Here is a 16,518-nt window from a genome sequence, read left to right as displayed (position 1 = left end):
GTCAATGATTCGGATAATGGAACTGATGGCTTTGTGGCAGAGATTGCAGAGGATATGAAGATGGTGGAGGATTAGGTGGTGCTGAGGAAGCAATGCAATTGCAGCGGGACTTAGACAAATTGGAAGAATGGGCAAAAAAAGTGGCAGATGGAATACAGTGTTGGGAAATGTACGATAATGCATTTTGGTAAAGGAACAATAGCACAGACTATTATCTAAATGGGGAGAAAATTCAAACATCAGAGGTTCAAAGGGACTTGGGAGTCCCTGTGCAAGACTCCCAGAAGGTTAATTTACAGGTTGAGACTGTGGTAAAGAAGGCAAATGCAACGTTGGCATTTATTTCAAGGGGAACAGAATATAAAAACAAGAAGATAATGCTGAGCCTTTATAAGACGCTAGTCAGGCCACACTTGGATTATTGTCAACAGCTTTGGGCCCCATATCTCAGAAAGGATGTTCATGAGGATGATTCCAGGAATAAAGGGGTTAACATATGAGAAGCGTTTGGCAACTTTTGGGCCTGTACTCACTGGAATTTTGAAGAATGCGTGAGGATCTCATTGAAACCTACCGGATGTTGAAGGGACTAGACAGGGTGGATGTGGAGAGGATGATTCCAGATATCCAGAACTAGAGGCCGCAGCCTCAGATTCAGGGGCGACCTTTTAGAACAAAGGTAAGGAGGATTTTTTTTTTAACCAGAGAGTAGTGAATCCGTGGAATGCTCTGCCACAGACTGCAGTGGAGGCCAAGTCCGTAGGTATATTTAAGGCAGAAGTTGGTAGTTTCCTGATCAGTCAGGGCTTCAAAGGATATGGCGAGAAGGCAGGTGTATGTGGTTGACTAGGATCTGGGATCAGCCATGATGGAATGGTGGAACAGACTCAAAGGGCTGAATGGCCTAATTCTGCTCCTATGTCTTGTGGTCTTACAATACTCTCTTCCTACTTTCGTGAGCTCAGTCCTAAAATGTGAAGTATGGTTTTGGTCTCTCAATGAACTTTATCTAGGCGATAGGGCAACTAAGGTTTACAAGATTAATTCCTGGATATTTTTTTCCTACAGTGGATTCCTGTTAATTGGGGCACATCAGGACTACTACATTTTGGGCCAGTTAAGCAGCTGCCCCAATTAGCTGAAGTTTCATAGAAATAATTAAGAGGTTATAAAAGAGGTGGGTTAGCGGTTAGCATGATGGTGTCACAGCTCGAGCAGTTCTGGAGTTAGGTGATCTATTCTGGCACCAGCTGTAAGGAGTCTGTACATCCTCCCCACGGAATGTGTGGGTTTCCTCCGGGTGCTCTGATTTCCTCCCACAGTCCAAAGACCTACCGGGTAGGTTAATTATTCAATGTAAATTGTCCTGTGATTAGGTTTGGGTTAATCGGGTTTGCCAAGGGTTGCTGGGGCGCAAGGCTCGAAGCACTTATTCCACACTTCATCGTTAAATAAAAATGAAGACAACTACCATTAACCGAGTAACAAATTATCTATTCAAATGAAATACAGAACAAATTAGCACACTATCAATACATCTGCAGTACTATAAAACTATGTATTAGTTCCTAATAGTTATTGACAGAGGAATTTATCCAGTGCACCCTGCCATGTTCTTATGATTAACTGTAAATGAACAAAATTAGCACAGACGCCTAGTGTAGATAATGGACTGCCTTCAATCAATACTTTCGACAACTGCATCCTCCAAATTTTCATTTTCATTGTAACATTCAAAATGTTTGTCCATATCTTCAAATTCTTCATAGTTCCTAACTTGTTGAACTTGAGGAAATATTGTAAGATTTCTTAATGCATGCATTACTAAATGACAATAAAAGAGGACTGTGTGTCCTCATAATCATAAATCATAGTGAAATCACTCTGTTTTCACTCCCTGCCATTTCTGGCATCTTCAACCCTGAATACTTGAAACCACAGTGAGCAAAGCAGTCCTGTACCGTCTTACCGCTTATTTCTCACCAGCTATTAGTGTGAAAGATCACTGCGGTTTGAACACAAGCTCACGCAACTGATGCTATTTAAAAAGTGGCAGTATGTTCCAAATAAATTAAGGGAATCGGACTATTTTCTCGATTAGTTTTTGTTTTTTTAAAGTTGTCCCAAATAAGTGGCTGCTGTGATTGACCGATGGCTAAATTAATGAAAATCCACTGTATTTTCTCTGGAATTTAGGGGAGTATCAAGAGGCCGGGGTTGACAAGGCAAATACTGAGAGGTTACTTCCCCTCGGTCTGAGAGAACTTGAGGGCAAAGTATCAGGGGAAGAAGTCAGACACTTAAGGTGTCAGGCAAAGTTGGTTTTATGGAAATTTGTATATGTTTCGAGTCCTATTTAAGGGGTGTGGATACTCAGATACTGAGTGTTCTCAAGGCCAAGGTTAATGGGGAAATCCAAGGATATGAAGACTGGAAAGGAAACTGGTCTTGCTGAAAATAACTGAAGAGCCAAATCGTGAAATGCTGCAGTCATGGGCCAAAGTTAGTTCTTACTCCCCCAGTGCTTCAGAATTCTAAGAAGGGGATGTTTCTCCTTTCCATTAGACAACAAGACATAGGAGCTGAATTAGACTATTTGGCCCATCGACTCTGCTGTGCCATTCTATCATGGCTGATTTATTTTCCCTCTCAACCCTTTTCTGCTGCCCTCTACCCTTAAATTTGACGCATTTGCTAATCAAGAACCTCTCAACCTGCAGAGGATATCTTTCTATTCTTGGGCTGTGCCCTGTGGTCCTGGAGTCCCCCACTGTAAGAAACATCCTCTCCACATTCACTCTATCCGTCTGTCTCGAAGGACAATGGGTGATGGTCATCATCCCAACCCAGGTGGAGATCCTGAGATGCCCAGTCGTCAAGATCCCCCTCTCAGTCTCACCGGTGCAGTCCAAAGGAAAGCTTGTGAAGCAATACATTTGGTACCAGCTTGGCTGTAGGAGCTGCTGGAAGGATGTTCAATGACGTCCAGCTGTCTTAGGGGTTCCACTCCGGATTTGCTGTCTGTGTCTACTCCCGTAGGCTTCGTCTCTCCTGAGGCTGCCTACGAGGCAGTGGGGCCATCTACCCATAGCTGGGGATCTGGTTCACGAGCACCAGGGCGTGTCCACACACCGGTGGGCCTGTGTGCTACATGTGCAGGGGCCAGACCTCCTCCCCGTCCTCCGTAGTTCAACCCGAGTCCCAAAGGGGTTCAGTTTCTGCGTGTCGCCAGCGAGGAGGCACTAATGAGGCTTGCTGTCAGCGAGGCTGTGTACTGGCAGAGAGAGACTTACACATTCAGCTCTCCTTTTCACAAGACTGCTAGCCAGCGGCGGAAGCTGAAAGTAAGAGCGACAAGCACTACCACAGCAGACGCATCACAACAACCATTTTGACACCACTCTATGTAGGCCTTTCAGTATTCAATAGATTTCACTGAAATCCCACCCTCATTCTCCTAAGCTGCAGTGAGAACAGGGGCAGAGCAATCAAATGCTCCTCACACACTAACCCTTTCATTCCTGGGATCATTCCCGAATGCAGATGACGGGCCTCAGCCCAAACCGTCGACGACCCATTGCCCTCCATAGATCCTACCTGACCTCCCGAGTTCCTCCAGCAGTTTGCTTTTTTTGTTTAGCTACAGAAATCAACATCTGCAGCCCCTTGTGTCTCCATAATTCTCGTTCACCGTTTAATAGACTGGAGAACGTGTGCCTGTGTGCTAACCATAGCAACATGGTCCCACAGAATTCACTCTCACCTTCAGCAAAATTGGATGGAGTAACAGCGGCCCCTTAAAAGACCTCAAAGTGCTGGAAAAGGGGAAGAAAATCAAATATATTTCTCAGCAAAGAGATGTTTGAGTCTGTGACAAAGATGGCAAATGCAATGTTGGCATTTATTTCAAGGAGAATAGAATATAAAAGCAAGGAGACAATGCTGAGGCTTTTTAAGACACTAGTCAGGCTGCACTTGGAGTATTGTCAACAGCTTTGGGCCTCATTTCTCAGAAAGGTTGTGTTGTCATTGGAGGGAGTCCAGAGGAAGTTCATGAGGATGATTCCAGGAATGAAGAGGTTAACATATGAGGCGTGTCTGGCCACTTTGGGCCTGTACTCACTGCAATTTAGAAGAACATGTGAGCATCTCATTGAAACCTACCAAATGTTGAAAGGACTGGATAGGATGGATGTGGAGAGGATGCATGGGGGTATCCTGAACTAGAGAGCACAGCCTCAAAATTGTGTGTGTGTGGGGGGGGAACCCTTTAGAACGGAGGTAAAGTGGATTTTTTTTAGCCAGAGAGTACTGAATCTGTGGAATGCTCTGCCCCAGACTGCGGTGAAGGCCAAGTCCGTGGGTACAGTTAAGGTGGAAGTTGATCGTCTCCTGATTGGTCAGGGCGTCACTCTCTGCAGAGTCCTGCGATTAAGAGGGGTACAGTTCCCACACCAGGCAGTGATGCAGCCCGTCAGGATGCTCTCAATTGTGCCCCTGTAGAAAGTTCTCAGGATCGTACAGAGGTATACAAAATTATGAGAAGTATAGATAGGATGAATGCAAGCAGGATTTTTACTGTGAGCCTAGAGCTAGAGGTCATAGGTTGAGGATGAAAAGTGAAATACTTAAGGGAATTTCTTCACTCAGAGGTTGGTGTGAATGTGTAAAAAGCTGCCAGTGCACATGGCTCATTTGAGAGATATTTGAGAGGGGTCTGGAGGTCTACGGTCCAGTTCCAGGACTAGGCAGAATAATAATACGGCACGCAAGAATGAGAGGAGAGCTTATAGAAACACATAAAATTATGAAAGGGATAGATAAGATAGAGGCAGGAAAGTTGTTTCAACTGGTAGGTGAGACTAGAACTAGGAGATGTAGCCTCAAGACTCAGGGGAGTAAATTTAGGATGGAGATGAGGAAATACTTTTCCCAGAGAGTGGTGAATCTGTGGAATTCTCTGCCCAATGAAGTGGTGGAGGCTACATCAGTAAATATATTTAAGACAAGGTTGTATAGAATTTTGCACAGTAGGGGAATTGAGGGTTATGGGGAAAAGGCAGGTAGGTGGAGATGAGTCCACGGTCAGATCAGCCATGATCTTACTGAATGCCGGAGCAGGCTCGACGGGCCAGATGGCCGACTCCTGCTCCCATCTCTTATGTTCTTAAATGGGCTGAAAGGCCTTTTGCTGTGCTTTGGTGCTCTATGGCTGTAAGCTACTCGTCTGACTAATGATGTTCCCACTTTCTGTGTGTTGTGACCTCAGTCCAGTTTGATTCGGCAGAAAGAGCTTCACCACCGAAAGAGGAGAGAGTCAAGCACGATAACAGGCAGCCCAGCTGGACTCCGAAGGTCCCGAAGCAGCAGAGCACAGAGGGCAGTGAGCTGGGAGAGAAGGTGGATCCGACCATCCCTTTAGAGAAACAAGTGTAAGTTCCTTTGACTCTCCAAATCCCCATTCCTGTGCCTCCTTCTGCCCTCCCTGCTTCCTCACTACTTTGAAATCATCAGAATCAGGTTTAATATCAGCGGCATATGTCGTGAAATTTGTTGTTTTGCGGCAGCAGTACATTGCTCTTCATAATAGTGAAAACTATAAATTACAATAAGTATATACAATAAAAAAGAAAATTAAATTAAGTTAGTGCAAACATAGAAGAAAAAAATACAGAGGTAATGATCATGGGTTCATTGTCCATTTAGAAATCTGATGGCAGAGGGGAAGAAGCGGTTCCTGAAATGTTGAGTGTGTGTCTTCAGGCTCCTGTACTTCCTCCTTGATGATGTCCTCCAAGGGGATGGCTGGGTGATGGGGGTGCTTAATGACGGATGACGCCTTCTCGAGGCATTACCTTTAGAAGATGTTCTGGATGCTGGGGAGGCCAGTGCCCATGATGGAGCTGACTGAGTTTACAACTTTCTGCAGCTTTTTCTGATCCTGTGCAACGGCCATTCCACACCAGACGGTGATGCTAAATCTGTAGAAAGCTCTGAGCGTCTTTGGTGACATACGAATTCTCCTCAAACTCTAATGAAGCATAGCCACTGTCTTGCCTTCTTTATAATTGCATCAATGTGTTGGGCCCAGGAGAGATCCTCAGAGGTGTTGACACCCAGGAACTTAAAACTGCTCACCCTTTTCACTTTTGATCCCTCAAGGAGGGCTGGAGGGTTTCCCTCAATTTCCCTTCTTGAAGCCCACAATCAATTCCTTGGTCTTACTGACATTGAGTACAAGGTTGTTGCTGCAATGCCACTCAACCAGCTGATTTGTCTCACTCCTGTATGCCTCTTCGACAGCATCCAAACTTCTGCCAGCAACAGTTAAGCCATTGGCAAATTACTGGATGGCATTTGAGCTGGTTGTGCCTCGCCACCCAGTTGTGTGGCCGTTAGGATTGTGGCTGACATTTTGTCTACTTTCTTGATCTCCATATCCTGGCATTCATACTTGATCCTTAAGTATACTAGATTATTTGGCCTCTATGTCCTTGTGGGACAGAGAAATCCAAAGAGTCTGTTTGACAAAATGTCAGTCTGCCCATCCTAAGGCTGCGAACTCCCAGCACCAGACTTTACAAGCAGAGGGAACAACAACTTGGTTCATCCTGCTTCAGGACTTTTGGACCTTCTGCCTTCTCGTTCCTCTGAACCCTGGTGAAAGGGAGCTCAGCTAAGGAGCGTAACCCTGCCAGAAAACAATTGAGTGAACCTTCTTTGCATGGTCACCTGGGCCCATCATGCCATGCCAACCTTTTAATCAAGATCAATCTAACCTTTCCCTCCTCAACTTTTCTTTTATCCTTGTGCCCATCTAAGAGTCTCTTCGAGCTCCCTAATGTATCTGCCTCTACCACCACCCCTGGTAGGGTGTTCCGTGTACTCACCATCCTCTGTGAGAAAAAAAAACCTACCTCAGACATTTCCCCTAGACTTTCCTCCTAACACCTTTAAACTATGCCCCTCGTTTCTATTCTGGGAAACACTCTTTGGCTGTCCACTTTATCAATGACTCTTATCATGTTATACACCCCTATCAAGTCACCTCTCAACCTCCTCCTCTCCAAAGAGAAAAGCCCTAACTTGTTCAACCTATCTCCATAAGACATGCTTCTCTAATCTATAAATCTCCTCTGCAGCCAGGCTGTATAAACCTACTCCACGATCAAGCTAACCCTTCCCTCCTCCATAGCCCAAAACCTGCCATTTTATTGTCACCCATGTGCCTATCTGAGAGTCTCTTAAATGCCTCTAACGTGCCTTCCTCTACCGTTATCCTGGCAGGGCGTTCCACACACCCACCACTCTCCGGAGGGAAAACCTCAGGCATCATCCAATCACAAAATGATGCCTTCTCAACGAGCAAGGGTCAACGTCATTCGCTGTGGTGTGTTGGTGGAATACGCAACTAAAAACAGCAACATCCAACAATTATAAGAATAAATAATAATATAAAAATTAAAATTACTGGTTAAAGTGCAGATATGGAATAAAACGTGCGTAAATACCAGCAGGTATTTACAATGTAAACAGCATTATGAAACGTGGTTAACTGTGTTCACAGTGATGGGGTAGAGGGGTGTTGGGGGTGAACTAGAATGGTTGATCAGATTAACTGCCTGGAGGAAGAAACTATTAAGGTGCTGTGAAGTTTTTGGTTCCAGAAAGGAGATTTAGGAAAAGGCAGTTTGCTGGATGGGGCGGGTGGGGGTGTCCGTAATGATTTTCTCTGCCCATTTCTTTGGCCTGGACACATACAAGTCCTGCAGTGATGGTAGACTGCAGCCAGTGAACATTTTTCAACTGACAGCTCGCCGTAATTTCCATGTATTGCGAGAGAAGAGGTGGGTCTTGTATTAGCCACTGCCACCCTAAGAGAAAGTCTCTGGCTGTCCACTCTATATATGCCTCTCATCATCTCGTACACCTCTATCAAGCCACCTACGTACTATAAACGAACAAAAGCCAAGGGCCTTGAGCCTCACCCAGATTTAACCAGATTCTCAATTTTCTCCACAGCTGGTATCACGGTCCCATCACCCGGCTGGAAGCAGAATTGCGTTTGCAGGCCTGTAAGGAGGCCAGTTACTTGGTACGAAACAGTGAGTCAGGAAACAGCAAGTATTCACTTGCCTTGAAGTAAGTATTGGTGAGGCTGTAAGCTTGGCTGCGTCCTAACCCAGCTTGGAATTTTAAAATGGTTTTGTTCTTTTCCACGTCCTCTGAGTTTCCAGGTAGTGTTGGAAGTCCAGCTGGTCAGAGGTGCTACCCTGATAAGTCAGCGGTGTAACCAGGCGTAGCAGGAAAGTTTAAAGTTCCAAGTTAATTCAAACTACATATATGTCACCACATACGATTCATTTTCTTGTACAGGAAAATAAATAAATACAAAATAATTTATAAAAACTGTGAATAACAAAGACCGACAAACAACCGACGTGCAAAGGAAGGACAAATTGCGCACATTATAAAACAAACAAATAAATAATACTGAGAACACGAGTTGTCAAGTCCTTGAAAGTGAGTCTGTAGTCATGGGATCAGTTCATAGTTGAGGTGAGTGAAGTTATGCACATGGGTTCAGGATGGCTGTAGGGTAATAACTGGTGTTATTCTGATGGGTTGGGACCTAAAGCCTGATGGTGGTAACGAGAAGAGAACCTGGTCTGAATGCTGGGGGTCTTTGATGATGGATGCTGTTTTCTTGTGGCAGAGCTCCTTGTAAATGTGCTCAATGGTGGGTAGGGCTTTTCTTCCAATGGACTGGGCTGTGTCCATCACTTTTTGTAGGCCTTTCTATTCCTGGGCATTTGGTGTTCCCATACCAGGGGTCAGTGGTGGTGGGTGTTGCAGAAGAGCATGGCAACATGAAGAGATCACCCAGGTCCCTCAAGCCTGTCCCAACATTTAATGTGCACTCTAGTGTGCCCTATCTACAGTTACCAGCACAATTAGTTCCATGCTTTCATAAATGCTTTATCCAGTAAAGGAGAGTATCTACTTCACCAGTCCGTGAACTGGGAGGTTGATAGCATCTCACCAAGAGGCCATGCAGCTCACCAGGTCTATACTAACCACCAAATACTCATCTACACCAACCTTGTACAAATCTCATTTCATTCCTCTCACCTTCACCTCACCCAGTTCGTCTGGTCATCCGCACACCAAGAGCCAATTGACCCTATGGACCTTTGGTCTTTGTGACTTCTCCACTCTTTTGTGCTGGCATGCTTTGAGCCCTCCCCCAGTGCAATATCTCACCCCTCTTCAGTCAAATTTCATTTGCACCCTGGTGTGGCCCAGAGCTTTCTTTCACACTGTTGATCAGAACATAGAACGTAGAACAGTACAGCACACTACAGGCTCTTCGGCCCACAACGGTATGCCAACTGTTTAGTGTGCTCCAAGATCAACCTAACCTTTCTTTCCCACATAGCTGTCTAATTTTCTCATAGCTCTTAGACAGGTACATGGACGTTGGAAAAATGGAACGCTATGGAGGAGGAAAGGGTTAGAATGATTTTAGAGTAGGCTTAAAGTTCCCTAAGTCCTTTAAACATAAGAGAATTTCTCTACATTCTTCTAAATTCCAGTAAGTACAGGCCCACAGCCATTAAATGCTCCTCATATGTTAACCATTTCATTCCTGGAATCATTCTCGTGAACCTCCTCTGGACTCTCTCCAATTCCACCACATCTCTTCTCGGATAAATGACCCTAAACTGCTCACGGTACTCCATCTGCCACTTCTTTTCCCATTCTCTAAACCTATCTAAGCCCTTCTGCAGTCTCCCTGCTTCCTCAACACCACCAGCAGTTCCCCCTATCTTTGTATCATCTGCAAAATTGGCCACAAAGCCACCAATTCCATTGTGCAAACTGTTGACATACAATGTAAAAAATAGTGGTCTCAATACCAGCCTCTGCAGAACACCATTAGTCACTGGCAGCCAATCAGAATTAAACTATTATATGCCCTTTCTTTTGCTTTTATGTTGGCTTTGATTTCTCATGTTTGCAATCCTCCCTTTAGAATACTTCTTCATCTTTGGGTTGTATCTATCCTGCGCCTTCCAGTTGTCTCCCAGGAACTCCAGCTATTGCTGTTCTACCATCATCCCTCCTAATGTTCCCTTCCAATCAACTTTGGCCAGATTATCTCTCATGCCTCTGTAATTCCCTTTATTCCACTGTAATACTGATTCATCTTTTCCCTATTAAACTGCAGGATGAATTCCATCATATTATGATCACTCTCTCCTAAGGGTTCCTTTACCTTCAGCTCCCTAATCAAATCTAGTTCATTACACATCACCCAATCCAGAATTGTTTTTCCCCTAGTGGGCTCAACCACAAACTGCTCGAAAAAAAACATATTGTAGGCATTCTAGAAATTCTTTCTCTTTGGATCCAGCACCAGCTAATTCTCCCAATTTATCTACCTGTAGAAATCTCCCATGACTACTGTAACATTGCCTTTTTGAGATGCATTTTCTATCTCCCATTGTATATGTATCTCATATCCTGGCTACAATGTGAAAGTGTCACCCTTTTCGATGTTGTCCCCAAGTTACACTGTAATTCATTCTACTGACTGCAAATTTGCCCTATCATCTTCCTGTCCTTTCTCACAGTCTCACTACACACTGCATCTACTGTATACCAACTGCCCCGTCCTCAGCCCTATCACTCAGCTTCCCATCCCCTTGTCAAATTAGTTTAAACCCTCCCCGACAACTGTAGCTGAGCAGCCCACAATGTATTGGTCCCCCTCAGGTTCAGGTGTAACCTGTCCTTTTTGTACAGGTCATACCTTCCCCGGAAGAGATTCCAATGATCCAGAAATCTGAAAACCTGGGCCCTGCCAAATGATCCTATTCTTACCCTCATTGGCACATGGCACTGGCAGCAATCCAGAGAACACTGCCCTGGAAGTCCTGCTTCACCTAACTCCCTATATTCTCTTCTCCGTACCTCCTCCCTTTCCCTACCTATGCCGTTGATATCATAACTATGACAACTCCTGACTGCTCACCCTCCCCCTTTAGAATGCAGTGGATCCCATCCAAGACACCCCTGATCCTGCCATCGGGGAGGCAAAATACCATCTGCATTTCCCACAGAATCTCGTGTCTATTCCTCAACTATGGAATCCTATCACCACTGCAGTCCTCTTCTCCCCACTTCCCTTCTGAGCCTCAGAGCCAGACCCAATGCCAGACTCCTGGTCACTGTGACTTCTCCCTAGTAGGGCATTTTCGCCCCCAGGAGGATCCAAAGCAGTAAGGGGAATGGCTACAGGGGTATTCTGCACAGGCTGTGGCTGCCTATTCCCTTTCCCTGTCCTGACAGTCAAGCAGGTGCCTGTCTCCTGCAGCTTAGGGGTGACTACCTCCCTGTAGCTCCTGTCTGTCACCTCCTCCGTCTCCTGTATGAGCTGAAGGTCATCAAGCTGCAGCTCCAGATCCTCAACATGGTCTCCGAGTGCACTTTGTGCAGATGTAGTAATCGGGGAGACGGGAGGTCTCCCAAAGTTTCCACATCTCACACAAGCAACGTGCCACTACCTCCGGATCCATTCTTGGTGCACTAGCTATGTACTAACAAAGAAAGAGAGAAAACAGACTTACCAGACACATACACAAGGAAATCTGCAGATGCTGGAATTTCAAGCAACACACATCAAAGTTGCTGGTGAACGCAGCAGGCCAGGCAGCATCTCTAGGAAGAGGTACAGTTGATGTTTCAGGCCGAGACCCTTTGTCAGGACTAACTGAAGGAAGAGCTAGTAAGAGATTTGAAAGGGGGAGGGAGAGGGGGAGATTCAAAATGATAGGAGAAGACAGGAGGGGGAGGGATGGAGCCAAGAGCTGGACAGGTGATTGGCAAAAGGGATACGAGAGGATCATGGGACAGGAGGCCCAGGGAGAAGGAAAAAGGGAAGTGGGGGAAAAAGCCTAGAGGATGGGCAAGGGGTATAGTGAGAGGGACAGAGGGAGAAAAAGGAAAGAGAGAAAAAGAATGTGTGTATATAAATAAATAACGGATGGGGTACGAGGGGGAGGTGGAGCATTAGTGGAAGTTAGAGAAGTCAATGTTCATGCCATCAGGTTGGAGGCTACCCAGACGGAATATAAGGTGTTGTTCCTCCAACCTGAGTGTGGCTTCATCTGTACAGTACAGGAGGCCGTGGATAGACATATCAGAATGGGAATGGGACGTGGAATTAAAATGTGTGGCCACTGGGGGATCTTGCTTTCTGGCTCCATCCCTCCCCCTCCTGTCTTCTCCTATCATTTTGGATCTCCCCCTCCCCCTCCCACTTTCAAATCTCTTACTAGCTCTTCCTTCAGTTAGTCCTGACGAAAGGTCTCGGCCTGAAACGTCGACTGTACCTCTTCCTAGAGATGCTGCCTGGCCTGCTGCGTTCACCAGCAACTTTGATGTGTGTTACTAGACACATACTTGGGATCTCTGCCCGTGCTTGCCCACGCCTGTTCTCACCGAAGTGTTGAGCCAAAGCCTCCCGCTCAAATACTGGCCCATATCATCAGTACTAGGTTGGTCCAACTTCATGGGCCAAAGGGCTTGTACTGTGCTGTGCTCTATGTTCTTTCTCTATCATCCACGAGAGCCTCTTAAGTGTCTCTAATGTAGCTGGATGGGTGTTCCACGCACCCATAACTTACTGCTCGTTATACTGTTGTCATTTAGGGCAGCAATGAAGGTCTTCCATCTGTGTCTGTCCTTGCCTATTTTCTCTAATGTGCCCCAGGTGTTGTTCAGGGTCCTCATTTCTGCCTCTACTGTATGACACCATGTTGTCTTCGGTCTCCTGCATTTCCCCACCCTTGAGGGCATACATTCCAGAAACCTAGTTTGGTCTTGGTCTTGGCAGTGTTCAGGCCTTCCTTCATCGTACTATTAGCTTCCTCTCGGTTTTCACTACCGTCAGCCATGCAAGTCCTGGGTGGAGACGCGGGAATGCTAACACACACAGACGTAGAAGGATTGTTCATTGCTGCTTCGGTTTTGTTTGACCAGTCAGGGTTGTTAGCCCTGGAGAACCGGTGGGCCACTCTTAATTTGGCCTCTACCCTTCGACCTGTTTGGCATGGATGACCCTACCAAGAGCCAAAGCAAGCCCTGAGGCGTGCAAGCCCCCAAACCACAATGGTCCTCTTGGTGTTTTTGTATCGACTCCTGAATGATCTCCGGACGCTGCTAACACGCTCTCTGTTATTTTCATCTGTTCGCAGGACTAGCCAGGGATGTGTCCACATCATCTTGGCCCAGACCAAAGACAATAAATACACGCTGAATCAGAACAGCGCCCTCTTCGACAGTATCCCAGAGGTCGTCCTGTACTACGGCACGGAGAAGCTTCCGTTCAAGGACGCGGAGCACATGACTCTCCTTTACCCTGTGCAAAACAAACAGCAGTAACTTGTGAAGGCAGGCTGGCGATAAGGGAACACTCCATCTGTAAGACTATCAGCGGCCTCCCAACCATCTCCAACTGGCAGAGAGAGAGAGGGAGAGAGAGGGAGGGGGAGAGACAAAGGGGGAGAAGTAAATACTGCACAACACAGTTAATATGTATGACAGAGAGCTTCCAATATCAAGAACAGGTACCGGCTGAAAAATACCAATTACATGACTCACATGCAGTGGAGGCATGTGGCTCAAAGGATACCAGTAGAACTAATCTTCGAACGGAGTGATGTGGAAATTGATTGCAAGCCCAGTGAGTATCGGTTAAACAGAGACGGGTGAACCCGAAAAGAGAAAGGGGAAAAGTGGGGTCCAGCCTGATTCTCTCCGGGCCCTGCCTTTATACCGAGCCCAAAAGGATGGGTTGACGATCTGCCATGTTCGGTTATTTGGATGTGAAATGGACCTACGGCATCCTCAAATACATCACTTCGGTCTGCGGGACAGCAAACCTGTTTGGCGGCTGCATCGAGGGCTACAATCCTGTCGCACAAATACAAAACGGCAACTGGATACAGGCTCTCGAAACACTATAAAAGGCATTTTACCCAACCTGTGAAATCTTTACTGGGCGCAGAGGAAGCCCTTGTGCAGGGGCCTTCAGAATATTTGATGTGACAGCATAGAGCATCCTTACCCCTGTACAGTATCTAACCTCTTGTATCTATAATCTGTGTCCAACGTGCGCTGCCCCTGCCCTGGGAGTTAGTGACGGGACTGTGTAAAGGGAGCTTTGCAAACACAACGTGATGCTGCAGATGCTGGAAATCCTGAGCAGCACACACAAACTGCTGGAGGAACTCAGCAGGTCAGGCAGCATCTATAGAGAGGAATAAAGAGACGATGTTTCAGGCCAACATCCCTCATCAGGATGTTATGCCAACCCTTTAACCTGCTCCAAGATCAATCTAACCCTTCCCTTCTACCCCACCCTCTATTTTTCTTTCATCCACGTGCCCATCTTAAATGCCCCTAATGTACCTGCCTGTCCCATCAGCCCTGACTGAGTTACACCCACCGCCCTACACGGCTGCATTTTTGTATCAACTGCAAAATGGTGCTGATGAAGGGCCCTTCGTCTCAGCCCAAACTGTCAACTCTTTATTCCTCTTCATTAACGCTGCCTGACCTGCTGAGTTCCTCCGGCATAAGGAGGAGGCCCTGTTCACGACACTCCCTCTTCTGGTAATATGGGACGGAACAGCATAGAGGGAATCTTATTATGTCTGACCTGTGTTGTCACTGACCTATGAGTGTGAGATGGGACAGCAGAGAGCCAGCTTTATGCTGTGCCGAACCCTGGGGGTGTGTGATAGGACAGTAAAGAGTGAACTTTACTCTGTCACGAACCCTGGGAATGTGAGATGGGACAGTATAAATGGAATTTTATACCATCCCTAACCTATGTTTTAAAAACAAGAGATTCTGCAGATGCTGGAAATCCAGAGTAATACACACAAAATGCTGGAGGAACTCAGCAGGTCAGGCAGCTTCTATGGAAATGAATAAACAGTCGATGTTTTGGACTGAGACCTTTCATCAGGACATGGGAGTATTCTAATTAGAATAATGTAAAGCTTCCTTTACATACACATCACATACTAATTAGCGCTGGGAATGCTCTAACATTCTCAATCCCCAGAAAAATAGCCCTCAGGTTATATAGCAAAGTAAATTACTTTTCACAGTGGTTGCTTCATTTCACTGTACAAATTGTTTTGAAGAATTTAAATCAACACACACAAAATGCTGGAGGAACACAGCAGGTCAGGCAGCGTCTATGGAAATGAATAAGCAGTCGACATTTCAGGCTGAGAACTTCCATCAGGAAGAATTTAACATTGCAAGAGGTTTGATTAACACGTGCGCTGTCTTGTTCCTGATTTGTTTTGGTCTCACTTGTGAAACAGTCCTTGCGTTTTTGTTGGTAACGACACTTATCTGATCTGTGTACAGAATCAGAATCAGGTTTAATACGTCGTGAAATTTATAGTTTCGCGGTAGCAGTACATTGCAATACACAATAAAAACTGTAAATTACAGTAAGAAGCCTATATATAAAAAGTTAAATTAAAACTAGAGCAAAAAGAGATATAAAAAAAGTAGAGCGGTAACGTTCCTGGATTCAATGTCCATTCAGAAATCGGATGGCAGAGGGGAAGAAGCTGTTCCTGAATCACTGAATGTGTACCTTCAGGCTTCTGTACCTCCTCCCTGATGGTAGCAATGAGATGAGGGCCTGTCCTGGAAGACAGGGGTCCTGAGTGATGGATGCTACCTTCCTGAGGCGTCACTCCTTGAAGATGTCCTGGATGCTGGGGAGGCTAGTGCCCGTGATGGAGCTGGCTGAGTTTACGGTTCACTCCTTTTGCTGGTGGAACATGACGGCGGGCGGTAACAGATGGTGAGGTGTCTTTATTGAATTGTATTCCATGACAAGCAGTGATAATGGGATTTGTTTCACTGCTTGAAGAAACTGTTATATCCTGTTCCTGCAATATGCCTTAATTAAAAACACTTGGTAAAATGAGAAACGTGTAATCCTGTTGTTCGCTCTCTGTAAAGTTGTACTCAGGAGATAGGGACTGTTGTTTGATTTTGTCATCCTCTTCTCCACAAAACTGAGTATCTTCTGAGTCACGAGGAATTGGGCAGATGCTGGAAATTCAAGCGACAATCCCTCCCTATGCGACTCCCTTGTCCATTCGTTCCCCCCCCATCCCTCCCCACTGATCTCCCTCCTGGCACTTATCCTTGTAAGCGGAACAAGTGCTACACATGCCCTTACACTTCCTCCCTTAGCACCATTCAGGGCCCCAGACAGTCCTTCCAGGTGAGGCGACACTTCACCTGTGAGTCGGCTGGGGTGATATACTGCGTCCGGTGCTCCCGATGTGGCCTTCTATATATTGGCGAGACCCAACGCAGACTGGGAGACCACTTTGCTGAACACCTATGCTCTGTCCGCCAGAGAAAGCAGGATCTCCCAGTGGCCACACATTTTAATTCCACATCCCATTC

At 46.0% G+C, this 16,518-nt stretch overlaps 1 protein-coding gene across 2 annotated transcripts in view; it reads left to right on the top strand.

Annotated features, from left to right (window-relative positions):
- Positions 1–16,299, top strand: part of LOC140211884 (uncharacterized) — an 80,262-nt gene extending 63,963 nt beyond the window's left edge. The window contains exons 5-7 of one of the 2 annotated variants that reach the window (XM_072282073.1): positions 5,270–5,432; positions 8,023–8,142; positions 13,263–16,299. In XM_072282073.1, the coding sequence (XP_072138174.1) occupies positions 5,270–5,432; positions 8,023–8,142; positions 13,263–13,449 (470 nt within the window). In that variant the 3' untranslated portion in view covers positions 13,450–16,299. The remainder of the gene's footprint in view (positions 1–5,269; positions 5,433–8,022; positions 8,143–13,262) is intronic. The other variant, XM_072282081.1, reaches the window with a different exon arrangement.
- The last annotated feature ends 219 nt before the right edge of the window (positions 16,300–16,518 follow it).

This window comes from Mobula birostris, chromosome 2 (genome assembly GCF_030028105.1).
Source record: "Mobula birostris isolate sMobBir1 chromosome 2, sMobBir1.hap1, whole genome shotgun sequence".
In the NCBI taxonomy this organism is placed as follows: domain Eukaryota; kingdom Metazoa; phylum Chordata; class Chondrichthyes; order Myliobatiformes; family Myliobatidae; genus Mobula; species Mobula birostris.
The sequence above is the reverse complement of the archived record's forward strand: the minus strand, read 5'-3'. Positions and strand labels throughout refer to the sequence as shown.